This window comes from Onychomys torridus, chromosome 23 (assembly GCF_903995425.1).
Source record: "Onychomys torridus chromosome 23, mOncTor1.1, whole genome shotgun sequence".
Taxonomy (NCBI): domain Eukaryota; kingdom Metazoa; phylum Chordata; class Mammalia; order Rodentia; family Cricetidae; genus Onychomys; species Onychomys torridus.
Window position 1 is genome coordinate 5,059,731 of NC_050465.1, and position 18,428 is coordinate 5,078,158.

The window sequence follows — 18,428 nt, forward strand, 5'->3', positions numbered from 1 at the left end:
AAGTACTGCCCAGTAATAAATGAATGAATTAAGGAGACAGGAAGAGGAAAATGTGGCCCAGATCCTTGGGCTGCAGATGCCACAGCCAAGGTAAAGCGTGGCCTACCTCGAGTCCTTGGAGTACACCCTTGAAGTCAGTTAATTAATGATGAGGAGGTATTAACTTGCACTCTGCCCACCCTGACAGCTCTGAGAAGGAAGTGACTGCATTTCTTTTAATACGGTGTCCTGAATTTCCAGTACACTGTATCACACAGAGTCTTTGCTCAACAGCTACTAGTTCATGACCCCATGTTTAGCCTAGACCCAGGTTAGCCTAGACATGCCTCAATGGGGAAAAGAAAATCAGACTGCAGAGGACAGTGTCCCCAGCCTCCATTAGCTGTTCATGGTATGTGAGGACAAGTGTAAAAGACCATTTGTATGTGTGGGAATTAAGTTCTGATGTTCTGATGAGATCGTGAAAGGGGTCCATTCCCAGAAATACCATAACATACAGGATTGGATTTTAGAGGCTTCGTTTTGCAGAGGGGGAAACCAAGACCTAAGCAAGATCTAAGTCCCCACAAGATAGGCAGCTAATGTGTCTGAACTGGAATCTGAACCACAGGGCCAGCACAGGTGCTGCTGTCGGTGGTTAGACTTGGTAGTTTCTTAGGCAGAGCCCTGGTCCACCATGGGTCCTCCACTGTTAGCCACTGTTCCTCTTGTTTCACCACACACACTGGCCTGCTGGGAACATCTGACCTTATCAACCCGAGAGTGACTTCCTACCTCTAAAAATTATGCAAGCAACTGAGTGGTGGTGGCACATGCTGTTAATCCCAGCACTCAGGAAGCAGAGCCAGGCTTTGTCAGTTCAAGGCCAGCCTGGTCTGCAGAGCGAGATCCAGGACAGGCACCAAAACTACACAGAGAAAACTACAGCCTGAAAAACAAAACAAATTTATGCAAGCAGTATACAGAGGTGCCAAGACCTTTGGAACTCAGGAAAGTGATGTGTAAGGAAAGAAGCAGGAATTAACTCATTTCTAAACAACTCTGAGGGACTTGTCTGGGGTGTGGTGGCACATGCATGCAATGCCAGCATTTGGATGCCAAGGCAGGAAGATGGAGATCGATTCAAGTCCAGCCACCACATAGCAAGTTTAAAGCTAGCCTGGACTACATGAGACACTGTCTCAAAACAAAATAAAATAGTAACAATAAAACTAAGGAGATGTCTCTTTAATATAAATATTTAAGTATAAATATAAATATATATACAGTTGGCATTCTTGAATAGAGAACTATGGTTTAAAGGTTTTTTTATGTTTTATTTTTGTGTGTGTGGGGGGTTTTACCTGCATATATGTCTGCACTACATGCATTCCTGGTGCCCATAGAGGCCGGAAGAGGGAATCAGATCCCTTGGAACTGGAATTGTGAGTAGCCATATGGGTGCTGGGAACAGAATCTAGGTCCTCTGCAAGATCAGCAAGTGCTCTTAACCACTGAGTCATCTGCCCAGCCCTGTCTAAAATGTTTTTCTTTGTTTGTTTTTGTTGTTTGTTTGTCTTTGATTTGGGGGTGTTGTTTTGTTTTATTTTGTTCAGTGTTCGGGATAGAAGGCCTCCTTCATGCTACACAGGTACTTTACCATCATCATATCCTCTATGGAGAAATTTAACAGTGTGCATTAGGACAAGAAAGGCCATTCCCAGGGACAGCTGTGTATAAGCTCCAGGATCTGCACCCATACCATGTTGTCTGATGCAGATCCCAGTAGACAGGGTCACTATTGCTCTCTGCTCAGCATGAGAGCAGCAGATGGCCAGAAAACTTTTCCTGGCATTGCAAAGTGCAGGATCTCAGGCCCTCACCCAGATCTACGTGGTTAGAGCCTGTACTTTACACAAGGTTCCCATAACTAGTCCATGTCCACGCAGCACGGCCCACAGGGCCTGTGGTCCCGATGACATGTTTCAAGGGAGTAAACAGAGGTGCAGGAGTGGATGGCCTTTATCCAGGTGATGGAAAGTTGGGGTGCAGCCAGGGTGACCCACATAGGTGTATCCCCCACTCCTTGTACTTACCTGGTACTCCCATGCAGTTATAAGACTTTCTTCTTTCTGTAGCCCAGAGATGGACAGAGGATGGATGCTGTGAATGATTGATTGATAAATAAAACGCTGATTGGCCAGTAGCCAGGCAGGAAGTATAGGCAGGACAGAGAGAGAGGTGAATTCTGGGAACAGGGCTGAGGAGGAGACGCTGCTAGCTGCCGCCATGAGAAACAGATATTAAGATACCAGTAAGCCATGAGCCATGTGGCAACTTATAGATTAATAGAAATGGGGGTTAATTTAAGATATAAAAACTAGATAACAAGAAGCCTGAGTTTATAAGTAATATAAGCTTCTGAGTGATTATTTTAGAAGTGGGCTGTGGGACTGCGAGGGCTTGGAGGGACCCGGAAGAAACTTTCCGGCTACAGATGGGCCAGCTGGGAAGCTTCTAGAAGAGAAACAAAAGGTCCCTGGAGCTGGGCTCTGGGCATTGCTGAACAGAGAACAGAAAGAAAGGGTCTGGCCTAGACAGGAGGCTGCAGTGTACAGGGAGCCAGTGGAGGAAAGCAGGCTAGAACTAGAGAGAGGGAGTGAAAGAGAAAGCAGAGAGCTCTCTTCCTCACCAGCCTCCCTGCCGCATCAGCCCTGGCTCAGAGTCGTTACAGAACTGCTCGAAGTGGGTGACACCCAGAGATGATGACAGAGTCACAGAACACCAGAGTCAGTATTCTGTACCATGAGTTTAACATTCTCTCTGTCTCTCTCTGTCTCTCTCTCTCTCTCTCTCTCTCTCTCTCTCTCTCTCTCTCTCTCACACACACACACACACACACACACACACACACACACACACACACGCTGGGGAACAATCCTTTTCTACATTAGGAATATGTATTACTCTCACTGGTTAATAAAAAACACTGAGAGGCCGGTAGCTGGGCAGGAAGTTAGGCAGGAAAGAATGATGGGAAGGAGGGCAGAGTCAAGGAGATACCAGCCAGCCACCCAGGAATCAAGACAGACAGACAGACAGACAGACACACACACACACACACACACACACACACACACACACACACACACACGGAAAAAATTCCAGAAAACTAAATGAATTTTCTACATGCCGAGTCCTATGGTTAATCTGTCTTGCGGACAGGACCAGCAGTAGGTTTCCCTCTCCAGGAGTCTCTGTGGACTGTGCAGTTAGCTTGTGGTTGTGTGTGAAATGCTGCAAACTTCTTTCTTGTCTTTGTTCCCCAAGTGATCAGAGTAACAGCTATTGTTCTGAGACAGGGTCTTCTGCAGCCCAGATGGGTCTCGAGTCTGCCGAGCCCTGTAATAGCTATTTATAAAGCATTCCCATTGTGTTAGGTGTCATATGTCTAGAGATGATTGGCAGTATGTGGGAGAGTGTAAACAAATCCCAGGCAAATACCCCACCATTTTATTTAAGTGCTGTGAACAATGGTGAGTCTTGGTATCCTTGGGAAACTGGAGCCAATCCCCCTTGGACACTATGATGAAGGTCCCAGTGGGCATGTGTTGGTGGGCCCTCTGTCATGCCCACTCAGCCCCAGCAGAAAGGATTCTGCCCTTAGCTGGAAGGTTGAGCTGGATGGGTCATAAAACTCAGTGAAAAAACATTGCCTTGGGAGAAGGCAAGGGCTTAAACAACACAAATGCTTATTATCTAATGCCTGAAGGAGCCAGGCTCATCCATCAAATGCACTTTCTGAACAGTATTGCCATCACACAGACAAAGCCGTCCCTGTTATTGATAAAATCAGGAGCAGTCCTGTGGTCAGGGAAAAGGGACCTGGATGCACACCTGAGACCTGAGCTGTAAGTTCTGTGCTGTCCCTGCCTGGCTGTGGTCTGGAGTGAGTCACTCGCTCCTTGTCTTTGAGATACGGATCACTGTGGACGACAGCAGCCTCCCTGGAGTCATAGCATAGCATTCAGTGGCCATGGTATAGACATTTGCATCGAATCTGCATTTAGACTATGTATTTTCCAGTGAAAAGTTGAAGAATAGAAAAGAGATCTTTTTGGTGTTTTGTTTGTTTGTTTGTTTGTTTTTTGGGGGGGTGTTTTGTTTTGTTTTTGGCATACTTTGTTCTGAGGGTACATTGAAAGAACCATTCACTGGATGCATTAAATCCTAAAACTTCACCAGAACCCCCAAGATATTGTGGCAGGTAATCTAAAAAACACCCCCCCCAAAAAACCCCTAAATTCCAGAGATACTTTAAAAATCTGCAACAAGGGCCAATAAGATGGCTCTGTGGGTGAAGGTACTTGCTGCCAAGCCTGAAGAACCGAGTTTGATCCCCAGAACCCATACAATGGAAGGCAGTAACTAACCCTCCAAAGTTGCCTTTTGACTTCCCATGTGTACACACACACATACACACATAAATGAATGTAATATACACAACAAATGCAATAAAAAATAAAGCTGATAAACATTTAGAAACCCTCTTTTAGCCACTTCCATAGGCCAAATCTAAACCATTTTCTGGTTTTCACACAATCTGGGAGGCGATTATATAATTTCAAAAGTGTCTGTAAACTACTCATTTGCATCTGATTTCTCAATGTCTAATTTGCTCATCAGCCAAAGCTACGTGTATAAAACCAGATTTTTTAATCAGCTCTCAGAATGTGTGCAAGCAAATTAATCTTCCATTTTATGGGGGAAAGATTCAGGGGCTGAAAACCATCATGTATTTTGCAGTTGATGTACAGAGAAAAGAATTTCCACAACTCCGTTAGTGTGTGTAACTATAAACATCCACCATAAACACCGCTGAAAACCTATGGCCAGTGTGAGTGTGTGGATTAGAAGTGGCGCTCACCATCCCAGGAAGCTGAAAGCAACAGGGACCAGTGTCTTTATGACATATGAGGAAGGAGGACTGAGAAGGGGGCTGGAAGAATAAGGTGCCTTTGCCTAGAACCCTCACTTGGAAAGAGGGGAAAGAAACCAGCAGCTGCCTCAGGAAAACCTCAGCTGCTGTGGGAAAACAGATCTTGGCTATGTTCTTATCCAACCAGAGAAAGAGCACTGACACAAGGCATTGGAATCTCTTTGTGGTCCCTCCCTCTTCTTAACCATAGGCCCACCTCTGCTCTGTGTCATCCATGTTGGCACAGTGGTTGGTAGCTTCCCAGGCTCAGGCCTGCTCCTGGTCTGCCCCCCAGGTACCGTGGAAAAGTGACACATTACTGGACCGGTGAGGCCTCAGTGTTCTCGCTGCTCTTTTTAAAGGATGCTGAGAGATGCTGTTTTTAAAGGATGCTGGGTGAGGTGTTGCACACCTCCAGGACTCTGCAGGCAGAAGGAGAGGGAGATCTCTGTGATTTTGAGGCCAGACTGTTCTCTATAGCAAGAAAAACAAATAAATAAATGGATGCTATGATCCTTCCCATAGCATCCTCACTGTGATTTTCTCTAGCTACTTCTTTAGGGTACGAATCTTTGGAGCTGTCACCCTGACCTTATGGACTTACTCGGCAATAAAGGACCAAGAGCAGGACTTGAAAGTGATGTTTGTGTATCTGCATTCAGAGCAACAGTATCACTACAGCCAAAAGGCAGAGGCAATGCACTTGCCTTGGACAGAGGAATTACGTTCAGCATGGCATCTGCATACAGTATAGTATCAGCCAGCCTTCCAAAGGTGTTCTGCCCAGGCTGCAACACAGAGGAGCCCCAGGGGACGTGGTGCTAAATGAGGAAAGGCAGCCACAGAAGGCCCAATGCTGTGTGACTCTGCTTACACTTGCATGAGCTGACAGAAAGCGGAATGGTGGAGGTCACAAGCCAAGGAGTCACAGGGCAGGAGTGTTGAATGCACATGGAGTTTGGTGCCGTCGGTGGGAGGTCTGGGGATTGGCTGTGTGACAATGGGAATACCATTAACTAACAGGGCCAAACAGAGGGTGGGCTGGAGAGATGGCTTGGTGGATAAAGCCCTCGCCATGTAAGTGTTAGGGTCCTGAATTCAGATCCTCAGAATTCATGAAAGCCAGGCGTGGTAGTGCATGTCTTACAGCAGCAAGACGGGAGATGGAGACAGGAGTCCCTGGGAGCTCTTAGAGCAGCTACCCTTGTGAGAACAAGAGACCCTGTTTCTAAGGAGGTGGAAGGTGAGGATCAAAACCCATAGTTGCCCCAACTTACATGCATTCTTGCACTCACACACAGCACACATATACACACTGTATACACACACACACATATACACACTGTATACACACACACACACACATATACACACATCATGCATACATACACATGCAGGTACACACATGTGAGTTTAAAAGAAAAATATTTTTTTTCGTATTTTCTTTTTTAATTAAGAAATTTTTTTTTATTCATTTTACATACCAATCAAAGATCCCCCTCTTCCCCTTCCAGCCTCTCCCTCCAAACCCATCCCCCATCCCCTCCTATAAGAAGGTAAGGCCTCCCATGGGGAGGTATGTTTAGTAGAGGCAGAGCCAAGCCCCTCCCCCTGCCTCAAGGCTGTTTGAGGTATCCTATCATAGGTAGTGGGCTCCAAAACACTCACTCCTGCACCAGAGATGGATTCTGATCCTACTGTCAGGGGGCCCCTTAAGCAGATCAAGCTACACAACTGTCTCACTATGCAGAGAGCCTAGTCTAGTACACAGCTGTTGATCTAAAGTAAAAAAAAAAACAAACAAACAAACAAAAAAAAAAACTTTCTTTCTTTCTTTTTTTTGAGACAAGTTCTCATGTAAAACCCAGGCTAAACTCACTACATGGCTGAGGATGATCTTGAACTCTTGATCTTCCTGCCTCCACTTTCTGAGTGCTAAGTATAAGTGTGTACCACACACCTGTTTCATGTAGTGCTGGTGATCAAATCCAAGGCTTCATGCATGTTAGGCAAGCACTTTATCAACTGAGCTACATCTTCCCACCCAAATTAAAGGTCTTGGGATGGGGAGATCATCTGGGGGTTCCTGAGAGCCTTCCCTGTAACTCACCAGGTTCTTTTGAGTGAGCCAGGGATGCAGGGAGACATCTGAAGATGCTCTGATGCTCTGAACATAGTGGGCAGACCAAGTGCCAAAGAATGTAGGTGTCTCCCAAGGCTGGAAGCAGAGGAGGCAGTTGCCCCCTGGAGCCTCTGGAAAGGAGGGCAGTGTTGCTGGCACCAGGATTTCATCCTAGAGGACCCACTTCTGACATCCTCAGAGCACAAAGATAATCAGTACACATTTCTTTATGTCACTGTTTGTGGTCACATCTTACAACAGCAGCAGGAAGTGGATAAAACTTGGAGACTCCACAATAGAGATGCTTAGTGGAGTCTGGCAGAAGGCAGTGGGGTGTTGTATATTTTGTTTGTATCTGACAAATAAAGCTTGCCTAGAGATCAGAGGGCAGAGCTACCATTAGTTAACCATAGAGTCCAGGCTGTAAGCTCATGCCTTTAATCCCAGCACTTGGGAGGAGGAAGCAGAAAGATCAGGGGTTCAAGGCCACCCTGGGCTACATGAGCTTGAACCAGTCTAAAAGAGAAACATCCAGACGGTGGAGGCTCACACCTTTAATCCCAGCACTAAGGAGGTGGAGACAGGACTATAAGGTGGGTGGAGACAGGATCTCTGCCATTCCGTCTGAGGATTTGTAGAGACAGGATCCACCCCACCGCACCCCACTCCCTGGCTTTTTGGACTGAGATTTTATTTTGTAGATGTAAGAAGATTCCTAGTGGCTGGCTGCTCTGCTGCTCTGATCTTTCAGCTTTCACCCCCCGATATCTGACTCTAGTTTTTTATTTAATAAGACTAATTAAATTCACGCTTCAGTGGGGGCTTTCTGTCTGTTTGTCTCCTGAGAAGCAGGATGCCTTTGAGCTTCTGTCTTCATGCAACACCAGTCTTCCAGAGAGCACTCGCTATCTCTGGACAAAGCTGACCTACCCCCTGAGATACACTGACCACCAGCCTCCTCTATGGCCCTATCTCATCTGGTCCCCTCCCCCAACTGATACAGATGGTTTTCTGGCCTAGCAAAGACTCATGACTCATCTGGTCATCTCTGAATAGTGTTCTTTAATCTAGGAAAACTCTGGAGCTACCCCTCCACTCTTCATTATAACTTGCCACGTCTTGGGTCAACTTCCTCCCAATAACCCTGGAGGGCTGGAAAGGTGTGTATACTCTCAGGGAAGAAGAGGGGAAGGAAGAGGTAGAATCTGGATCCTGAGGGTGAAGGTCAGCTATGAGATGGCCATGAGCATATGGCCAAGCCAAACAATGTCCAGTGTTCTGTCACCCCTTGACATCCACTCATCCCGACTCTAACTAGCCCCTGCCACTCTTATCACCCCACAGCTAAGGGTCCTTCAGAAACCCGCCTTCACTTCAGTGCCATTTGTGAGAACGAGACTTGGATTTCCACTGGGGATCATCTGTAGTTGCAATGAGACTTGAAAATCTTGATAAAGCTATATAGATTGAACATCTTTCATCTAAAGTGCTTGTGACCCTAGATGTGTTTATGGTTTTCCTGAACTTAGGATAGTTTTGTTTTTGTGTAGTGAGAAATCTGAAGGATGGACCCACAGATAAGCATAAAACACATTGGTCCTTTGCATACCTTTCTGTTGTATTACCTTTTCTTGGAGACATGGAGAAATGTCTTTTCACCCTAGACAAGTGAGCCCATCCAAGCCCAGCTTGGTAAACGGGTGAGTTTATGGGACTTATTTTAAAGGGGCACCAGGCCAGGGCTTACAGGAGTGTGAGTGACCCCACACAGCTATATCACTTGAAAGTCCCATCTTATCTCAGCATGGGTGATGAACTTCAGGAAGCTGCATGGGTGAAGAAGACCCCCTCAGTGACCCTGTGTATACTCCAGCACCTCCCAGGATGACTGGGACAGGATTACATGCAGCTAGGTCAGGGGTGCCGAAGGGGGAGAGGCACTGGAATTGGAGATGAGGGTCCAATGATCCTTCCCACCCTTACTTCTATGGCAGAATGGCACAGACTCTTGTAAGGGTCTCTTGTGGATAATTGTCGTGGTACCTAGAACACAGCATTTCACAAGAACTTCATATGGCTTGAAGGTCACTTTACATAATATTTGGTGCTTGCAGAGTTTTGGATTTCAGAGAATTTCCACCCTGGGATTTTTGGGTTAGGGATATTCAACAATAAAGTAGCCCATTAAATTAATCTTACAGCTAGTTCATTAACGTGAAAGTCTTTGAAAAAATAATCTTACACTAAACAATATTGCTGCCTACTGTTTACATAGGAGGAAGGCAGTCTTTGTGTCCTTAAAAATAAGCACTGGCCTAAAAATATCAGTGCAAAAGAGGTAAGACATAAAAGTTAGGAATCGTGATACATGCCTATAATCATAGCACTTGGAGTTTAGGGCAGGAGGTTCAGAAGTTCAAGGTCATCCTCTGCTACACAGTGAACTCAAGACCAGTCATGGACACACAAGACCTTGTCTTAAAAAATTAAAAATAAAATAAAGACAGGCCTGGTGATCTGGCTCTGCAGGCAAAGTGTTTGTGGTGTAGGCCTGGCGACCTGAGTTCAACACCTGGAACCCACCTGAAGGTGGAAGCAGAAGCAGTAGAGAGAGCAAAATTGTCCTCTGACCTCTGCACTCTGGCTGTGGCATGCTGGCCTCACGGCTCACATGTGCCCCTCGGCCCACATTATGCACATATTCAATAATAATAAACAAAATAACACAGTAGTGTCGTAGAACCATCAAAAAGCGAATAATGCCCACCTGTGCTCTGATCTTGTCAGTTCCGGGTGGGACACAAGGTCCTGGAGTGAGACGCTGAATGAGTTAGTGGTGGCTGACCCATCAGGTCACACCAACCCCACAGAGGTTACTTATTATAGCTGGCTCTACGACTAATCCAGCAGCCCAGTGTTTCTTTAGACTGTTTTTCTGGTTGCGTGTTTTCGTGTAACTCCAGCTACTATCTATAAATCCAAGATCTGTAACAGACAGTGGAGAGTTTATTAATGCTTCATGGACAGAACAGTGGGCCTATTCTCCACAGATGTCCTAGCCCAGCCCCTCTGGAACCTGGTCTTGTGTTACGTTATGTGGCACAGGGGAGTCTAGGAGGCAGGTGGAATTAAAAGTGCTAATTCCGATGACCTTGAAGTGAAGAGATGAGCCTGAATTATCCTCCTGGGCTCCATCCATTCCTAAGTGTCCTGAAGAAGTGGGAGATGGAAGAGAAGGAAGGGTTCAGAGTGACTGTGTAAGGAAGGCTTTTCTCACCTTTGCTGGCTTGCAAAGAGATGGAGGAAGGCCACAAGCCAAGGAACTCCACAGCCTCTAAAAGCCGAGATCCCACTAGACCCTCAAAAGGGCCTGCAGCCCGGGAGACATGCTGATTTTAACTTGAGATCTGACCTACAGACGTGCCCTTGTGTTTATGTCACTGAGTCTAGGAAAGCAAGAGAAATCTGGCAATGAGGTTCAAGGTGATCCATGACTCCCAAACAAGGGGTGCCTGGAAAGAACATGCAGAGGTCAAGGGAGAAGACATCCCAGGGACCTTTGCAACATGCAAAGCTTGATAAATGGGAGAATTAAAGAGGACACCCATTTGCAAGTATAGTCACACACACACACACACACACACACACACACACACACACACACCACATTTCTGTATTTGACAGCATTCCAGGTACCCTGTGAGTGTGTCTAAATTTAGAGCAGATTACCTGGGTATAATGGTGCATATGCATCATCCCAGCACCTGGGAGGTGGAGACAGGAGGAGCCAGAGTTTGAATCTAGCCTGAGCTGGCTTTAGAGATCTATCTCAGCAACAACAAGAAAACATTACATCAGATTATTGTAGTGTCTAAAGTGTTCTAAATAATGTTAGCCTCTGATAAGCACTTACCTCTGAGTGTCTGTGAGTCAGGATTTCACAGGAGGCACAGACAGGATGGCTTTTCCTCATGGCATGTGGATATCAACAGAAAGAAGCTTAGCAGCCAGAACCATCTAGAGAGGCTTGTATTCACACATGCTCTCTCTGGGTAGGCTGGGCCTCTTCAACATCATGGTGGCCAAGGGCAAGCTGGTGGTAGAAACAGACAGAGGAAGAGACTGCAAGACTCTGAGCATCAATGTTTCCAAGCTCAGATATCTCACCTCAAAGTTTTTCCTGCACACTGTGACTGGAGGTGTTATAGACAGAGAAACATGGTTGCCAGCTCTCTGTGGCCTCCCATCAAAGTGTGGAGTAAAACAGTATGGATTCAAATCCTCCTCAGTCGTTGTCAGGGCAGGCTCCAGGATGCTGACCACCACTCTTTCTGCTGTAATAACTGAATGGTGTGGTTGCTGTGATCTGTCTTTTCTGGTTAAGAAAACAGAGGCTCCAAGAGATCCATGGCTCTGAGGAAGGCTTCATGGGACAGAGCCTAGACTAGCTGCATCCACTGATCCAGCCGGAAGTCTGTGCAAATCAAATGTCCAATGTAGTGCTGCTGAGATTGTGGGTGTCAGTTATGTGGTATCTGGTACCAACATAGTCTTGGGTCAACTACCAAACTTCTAGGCACATCGATTGCTCTGCTCTCCACTGTGGTGTTGCTTTATCAGACAGGGGTAGAATCCTGAGAAGAAATTATTTGCTCTCTGGACTCTCCTTCCTCTTGCCTCTGCTCTTGTGACCTCTCCCCCAGGGCCACCAGGAACCTTCATAAGACACTTCCCGTTAATGGGCATCAAGACCTATGTCAGGCTCACATGATTGCCACACACAGTCAAAGAGGAGTCTCAGCATTCTTCAGCCGAGCGTGGAAAGGACTTGAACAAAACCAGGTCAAGTGCAGGGAAGCGGATATAGTACGGCAAAATCCCCAGACACAGGAGGCTGCCCACATTTCTCAAATGCGCCTCACAGATACTGTAGGAGGAGAGGATGTGAAGCTGTGTTCAGGGGAACATTTTGATGTTTAAAGGGTGGCTATGAAGTTGTCCTTACAGAGGCCACAATTCACCTGGCTGAGCTTCGGACAACACAGGTGTGTCATCTCCATAGGACCTAGATCATTCAGGAGACAAACCACTGGGCATGTTTATGAGGGAGTTTCTAGATTGGGTTGAGGGTGGGAAGACCCACACTACATGTAGGTAGCACCATTGCAAGGGCAGGGCCCCCAGACTGAATAAAGAGTAGAAATCTATAATGGATACCAGCCCCCTTCTTCCTGTGGACTCAATGTGACCAGCTGGCTCATTCTTCTGCTGCCATGCCTCCCCTGCTTTGACGGCCAGTACCCTTGAACTGTAACTCAAAACAACTCCTTCTCTACCTTCCTTGCTTGCTCTCTTAAGTTCCAGATTTAATTTTATTATTTAAAATTTGTGTGTTTGTGGGTATAGGAGCCCATGGAGGTCAGAAGATGGCATCAGGGACCACCGAACTGGAGTTACAGGTGGTTGTGAGTTTCCTGCATGGATGCTGGGAATTGAATTGGGGTCTTCTGCAAAGCAGTATGTGTTTTTGTTTTTGGCTTTTTTGAGACAGGGTTTCTCTTTGTAACAGCCCTGGCTGTCTTGGAACTCACTCTGTAGACCATGCTGGCCTTGAACTCACAGAGACCCATCTACCTCTGCCTCCTGAGTGCTGGGACTAAAGGCACGTGCCACCACCACCCAATACAGTATCGAGTGTCCTTGATCTCTGAGCCATGTCTCCAGCCTTACAAACCCCAACTTTGGATACTTCTGGTGACTACTTTTGAAAGTCAGCTCATTCTCATCATGGGACTTGCACTCACAACTTTTCATGTCTAGAAGGACCATCACATGAAGAACAATTACAGTGTTTGGCTGTATTTACAGGAGAGGACTCAGTAGTGACAGCTTGATGAATACTCCTGGGGTAGTACTGATAAGAGAGCTTCCATTTTAACTGGACCAATCTTTATCTAGCTCCTACTATGTGCTGAACATGATGAGTGGGCTATCATTAGGGCAGCCCTCTACATTGGGCACTGCAGAATGCCCAAGAGACAGGTGGTCCCTGTCTTCATGGTGATTGAAGTTTAATGGGGAAGCCATTTCTTGGACACCTGCTCTCTATCAGGCACTGTTCCAGGGGCTGAGGGTGGGATGGAGAATAAAAACAGATGGAATCGTAAGCCCTCAGGGACATTACATCTGAGTTAAGCAAGTAGAATGGTAAGTTAGATATGATAACTGGTTAAGAACAAAATTAAGCAAGTGTACTGGTACCCTTTACTGCTGTGAAACATTAATATAAATTTGATGTTAAATAGAAGTTCATGATCCCACAGTTCCAAAGGTCAAAAGTTCCAAGCACATTGACAGGGCTGTGGCCCTTCTAGAGCTTACAAGACAGCTCCAGGGTCCCAATGCTACATCCTTAGAACAGTAGTAGTTTTTTTTTTTTTTTTTACCCACAAGGAGGTGAGACGCCAGTGCCGTGAGCAGGGACACCACTTCCTACAAGGTGTCAGGGAAGGTCTCCTGAGAGGGCGGTGTTCGAGTGAATCCACGGAGGGAGCGATGTCGCTGGTGTAGGTTTTGAGGGGAGATGTTCCTGACTGGTGACACCTGTCCTCAGAGGATAGCAAGGAAGTCAGCATGCCTGGAGAGGATGGGATGGGGTGGAAGCAGAGGTGGTCTACAAGGAGGTCAGTGTGCCTGGAGAGGATGGGATGGGGTGTAAGCAGAGGTGGTCTGCAAGGTCATCGTGCCTGGAGAGGATGGGATGGGGTGGGGTGTAAGCAGAGGTGGTCTAGTGGGAAGGTTCTTGTGGCTGAATTGTGTCCCCTCAGATGCTATGTTGAAGTTCTTATCTCCATGACCCCAGAATGGGACATATTGAGGGACTGACTCTTTACAGAGGCACTTAAGTAAATAAAGATCAGTCCAATAGGGCTGGCCCCAACTTAACAGGACTGATGTCATTCAATGAAGAGATTAGAATGTAGACACAAAGGACACTGGGTAAAGACACAGGGAGAAGACTCTTATCTCCAAGTTGAGGAGGGGCCCATAGAAGCCAACCTTGCTGACAACCTTGATCTTGGATATCTTCTGTTTGAGTCTTGTGGTCTGGGGAGCTTTGCCAACGGTAACTTGAGCTCCAGAGAAGGCGGTGGGCCCTGAAGTCCACAGTTCCTCTTCTGACATGGGCCATCTATACCCAGGATTCTTTTCTGAAGGACATGGGCTCTTAAGTTCAGAGTTCTGACCATATGGAGCCACCCAGCATCACCTGGTCCCAGATGCAACCCTTGGAATTCAGTTTATGGGTACATAGAACCATCGCGACTCTGTTCACTGCTGTCGCTATGAATAATGGAGTCTTGTATCTTCTAATAGGGTCCTTGAGATTGTGAGAGTCAACTTACAAGCTTAGCAGGAGAATGCACACTGGAGAAGTAGCTCAGATATGGAGTGCTTGCCCAGAATTTACAAAGCCTGGGGTTTGGTCCCCAGCACAGCACATACTAGGTGTTGGTGATACATGTCTACGATCTTAGCACTTGAGAGGTGGAGGCAGGAGGATCAGAAATATAGCTCAACCTGGCTATACAGCAAGTTGGAGGTCACCCTGGGCTATGTGAGTTTCAAAATGAAAACAACAACAACAAAAACAAACAAACAAAAAACCCCCCAAACAAGAGGAGGAAATCGAGATTCTGCCTAGCTCTTGGTAAGAGTGCAAGCCAGGAGGGCTCTGGAAGCCAGGGAGGCTGGGTAGCATTGGAGGAGGATTTTAAGCAGAGGAGAGCCATGCTTAGGCTTACAGAGCTCACCAGAACTACCTTCTTGAGAATGGTCAGTGAGAAAATCAGAAGGAGGCAGATACCTAGGTTAGTTCTCTATCAGCAATTCAGAGGCTGGATAGTTAAGCCATGGATGGAAAGTGAGAAGATTCTGGATCTTCCAAAGGCAGAGCCAACATTCTGGGATTTAAGAGGACAAGAGGCAAAAGGACCACAGTGAATTTTCAAATTGGTGAACAAAGATCTGTACTGCCTCAGACTGGCACGGGAAGATGCTCACAGGCATGCAGAAGGGTCCCATTTGCTTATTTTTAAAGGTAGGGTCTCATCTTTAGTCCAGGCTGGCCTTGAAATCACAGCAATCCTCCTGTTTTGGTCTCTGGAGTGCTGAGACTATAGGTGTCCAACATGAGATAAATTATATTCAACCCAACAGCTGGATGCTGGGTGGGAAGCGGTGGGACAGGTAGAGATGTCTGGTGTTCAGGGGTGAGGTCTGCATTTGAGATATACAGGTTAACATCATCAAGCTCCTTATGATATTCAAAGCCGTAAGATACACAAATAGAACAGGTCTAAGGACAAGTACCAGGGCCATCCATATTTAGAGATTAGAGAAATAAAGAATCCCTAAAGAGATTGAGAAGCCTGATGTGGGGCAGGGGATGCCTGAAACGATTTCACACAGAGTTGGAGTTTCAAATTGCTAACAGTAGATGAAGCCACATGTCAGCATTTCTTTTAGCGTTACTGCTAAAGGCCAAGTCAGAGGCAAGGTACAGAACAACTCAAGGCCTCTGCAGTGTCAGGGACAAGGAAGACAGAATAATCGAGAGGGTCAAGACATCTGCCTGAAAAAGATACTGAAATCCGGAAGAGAAACCCAAAAGCTTGGGTGCCTGGGTGCCTGGGTCCCTGGGCTGCCCATTACATTGAATTTGAACCAGGTAAGACACAGGATACTTGACTCAGGGATGTGGGGCTATTTATGAAACACTCCTGGATGGCGATACAGGGACTCTGCCATAGTGCACAGACCCAGGACCTTCGGGGTCTGTAGATTGGAAATCTACAATAATCTCACTCACTTGGAGCCGTAGGGATGAGTTCTCAGCTGCAGTGCGGTCTAGCTTCATAGGCTCCTGGACTGAACTTAAATGGGGTTAGTCTAGGGCGAGTCTACAAGGGGCCAAGGCAGAACAGGCGGCAGCGCTGGGGGGGGGGGGGGGGGGGGCTGCAGCTTGGAGGCTACAACTCAGTTGCGCAACATTTTCGTGGGAAAGACTGCACAGAAGCCCCCATGGAATCCCGTCTGCTTACCATCCCAGCCTCAACTTCAGTTTACTGATGAAGCGTGGGCCCTCGTGTATCCCACGGGAAGGGAAGCAACTCTCCTGCCGGGTTCAGAAAAGGAGGCAGAAAGTTGACAGACGGGAGAGGGGACCCCGAGAGTCGCAGAGGTTCCTCAAGCGGCCGGCAAACAAAAGCGCGGGCGGGCTCGCGTGCCACCTTTCCGGTGTCTGGGCGCGGGGGCTGGCACGGGGCAGTGGGAACAACTGAGAGCGCCCAAGGCGGTCAAGAATAGCTTGCAGATAGGCCCGCAGCAGTGGCATCCCGGCGCCCCGCGGGGCCCGCCCAGCGCGCTGCGACGCGAGCACAGAGCGCACCCCACGCGCGCCGGCCGGCCGGCATGAAGGACTACAAGTCCCAGCAAGCCCAGAGGCAGCGCGGGGCGGGGTCTGGCGCAATTCCCCGGGATCCGGCGCGCTGGGAAGCGCCGCGGAGGACGCAGCGGCGGCCGGAGGGCGGCGAGCGCGGGCGGGGGCGGGGCCGACGTGGGCCAGGGCCCTGCGTGCCAGGGAGGGGGCCGGCCGGGCAGCGGCGGGCGGCGCTCGGAGCGGTCTCCGTGGCTGGCAAGGCGCCCACGGCTCGGTCCCGGCTTGGCGGACGGCGCAGGGCAGTTGAGGGCCCCGGCGCGCGCGGTAGCGCGGCACTCACAAGCGCGCGGACTCAGCCGCAGCCGTGCGCCCCGGAGCAGAGCGGCCACTGCCCGGGGGCCTCGGCCCCGGCGCTCATAGCGCCGCGCTGCCTGCGCTTTAATGGCTGCTCGGTTGGCCGGCGCGTAGGGGTGCAGGCGGCTGCGGCGCGGGAAGGCGCCTGAGCGAGCCTCCTCCGCGGCCGGTCGCGCTCCATGGCGCCGCGGTCTCCCCGGACGGCCCGCTGACCCGGGACGCGCGTCCCGGCCATGAACTGAGCCCCTCTACTGCCTCACCCTCGCCTTTCTTTTTGCGCCTCCCCGGCTCCGTGCTCCCCGGGGGCTGCGGCGCCCCGGGTCTCGGTGGCCCGCGGGCTCCGGGGCGCCGGGCGGCGGCGACGGGGGGCGCGCGGCTCTGGGCGCCGCGCCTGCACCATGAACTACCAGCAGCAGCTGGCCAACTCGGCCGCCATCCGGGCCGAGATCCAGCGCTTTGAGTCGGTCCACCCCAACATCTACTCCATCTACGAGCTGCTGGAGCGCGTGGAGGAGCCGGTGCTGCAGAACCAGATCCGGGAGCACGTCATCGCTATCGAAGGTGAGGGCCAGGCCGCCCCGGGGCTTCTGGAAAGCACGGGGGAGCGGGCGCCCCTGGCGCGGCGGTGTGTGTGTGCGCGCGTGTGTGCGTGCGTGTGTACACACGCGGTTGCCCAGCCGAGAGAGCACTGCGGTGCCTCTTGCCCCGCAAGGCCGGCGGTGCAGCCAGTCTGCCAGGGAAGATGGATCATCAGTGTTCATTTGATAATGGACAATAGAGTCTCTCCTGTAAGAAAGTGGCACGGTGCCGCTGCGTACTGGGCCGCCCGCATGTCCCGTCCCGGCCCAGCCGACGCCTGGGGGGCAGCTGCCTGGGATGGCGCCACTCGATCCGTGACAGGTTATCAGGCTGGGCCTGAGCGTCTTGCATGGACGTTGAAGATGTGTTTTGAGAAGCGCTGCTGCTGGCGGTGCTGTGCTGGCCAGCCTGTTCAGTTGCTTCATGGCTGTCCTTTTTCCCAGTTCGCGGATACAGGAGAGACATTTGGACTTGGAGCATGTAGAGAGCCAGTGGGATCCAGGCAGCATCATGTCGAAGTGCAGGTCTGCCTGCCCGTGTGCAAACGCTGGGCGTTTTAAACCAAAGTCCTGGGTCAAATTATTCCCTTCTAGGGAGGCAGGACACTTCCACACTCTCTTGCTAAAGGGGGCACTTTTATAATACACCTGCCACTTGGGAGCCATCCAAGAGGAGGAGAAAAAGTGGATGATCCTGCTGCCTGTAAGCCTGGGTGTGCAGAACACTGTCCGACCCGCAGTGTCAGGCAGGGCAGTATCCCTGCAGGAGAGAGGATGGAGCTGGCTGCTTTGCCCTGATTTGTGTTCCCTTTGGACCACTAATGGCTCCTGTTTCTCTGTTACTAGGTGCCTGATCTGTTTGCTTATTTAGTGTCTCTGGGCCTGCCTTCACTTACCTGAGGGGAGCAGGTGGTATCCAAGTGGGTAATGTGGTCTCATAGTCCAGCCAGGAGATTAGCAGCCTGCCTTCTTGAG

The 18,428-nt window shown here is 49.1% G+C and overlaps 1 protein-coding gene and 1 long non-coding RNA gene across 5 annotated transcripts in view; one reads left to right on the forward strand and one right to left on the reverse strand.

The window, feature by feature from the left end:
• Positions 1-10,077: 10,077 nt before the first annotated feature.
• On the reverse strand, positions 10,078-16,503 carry LOC118572947. Its single transcript, XR_004943570.1, has 4 exons — positions 16,184-16,503; positions 10,993-11,172; positions 10,809-10,903; positions 10,078-10,289 (listed from the first exon to the last, which is right to left on the reverse strand). It is a non-coding gene; the product is annotated as an uncharacterized LOC118572947 (long non-coding RNA).
• A 201-nt stretch (positions 16,504-16,704) lies between these two features.
• Positions 16,705-18,428, forward strand: part of Agap1 (ArfGAP with GTPase domain, ankyrin repeat and PH domain 1) — a 459,873-nt gene continuing 458,149 nt past the window's right edge. For all 4 annotated transcript variants that reach the window (XM_036173288.1, XM_036173289.1, XM_036173290.1 and 1 more), the window contains exon 1: positions 16,705-17,436. In XM_036173288.1, coding sequence (XP_036029181.1) covers positions 17,274-17,436 — 163 coding nt within the window. In that variant the 5' untranslated portion in view covers positions 16,705-17,273. The remainder of the gene's footprint in view (positions 17,437-18,428) is intronic.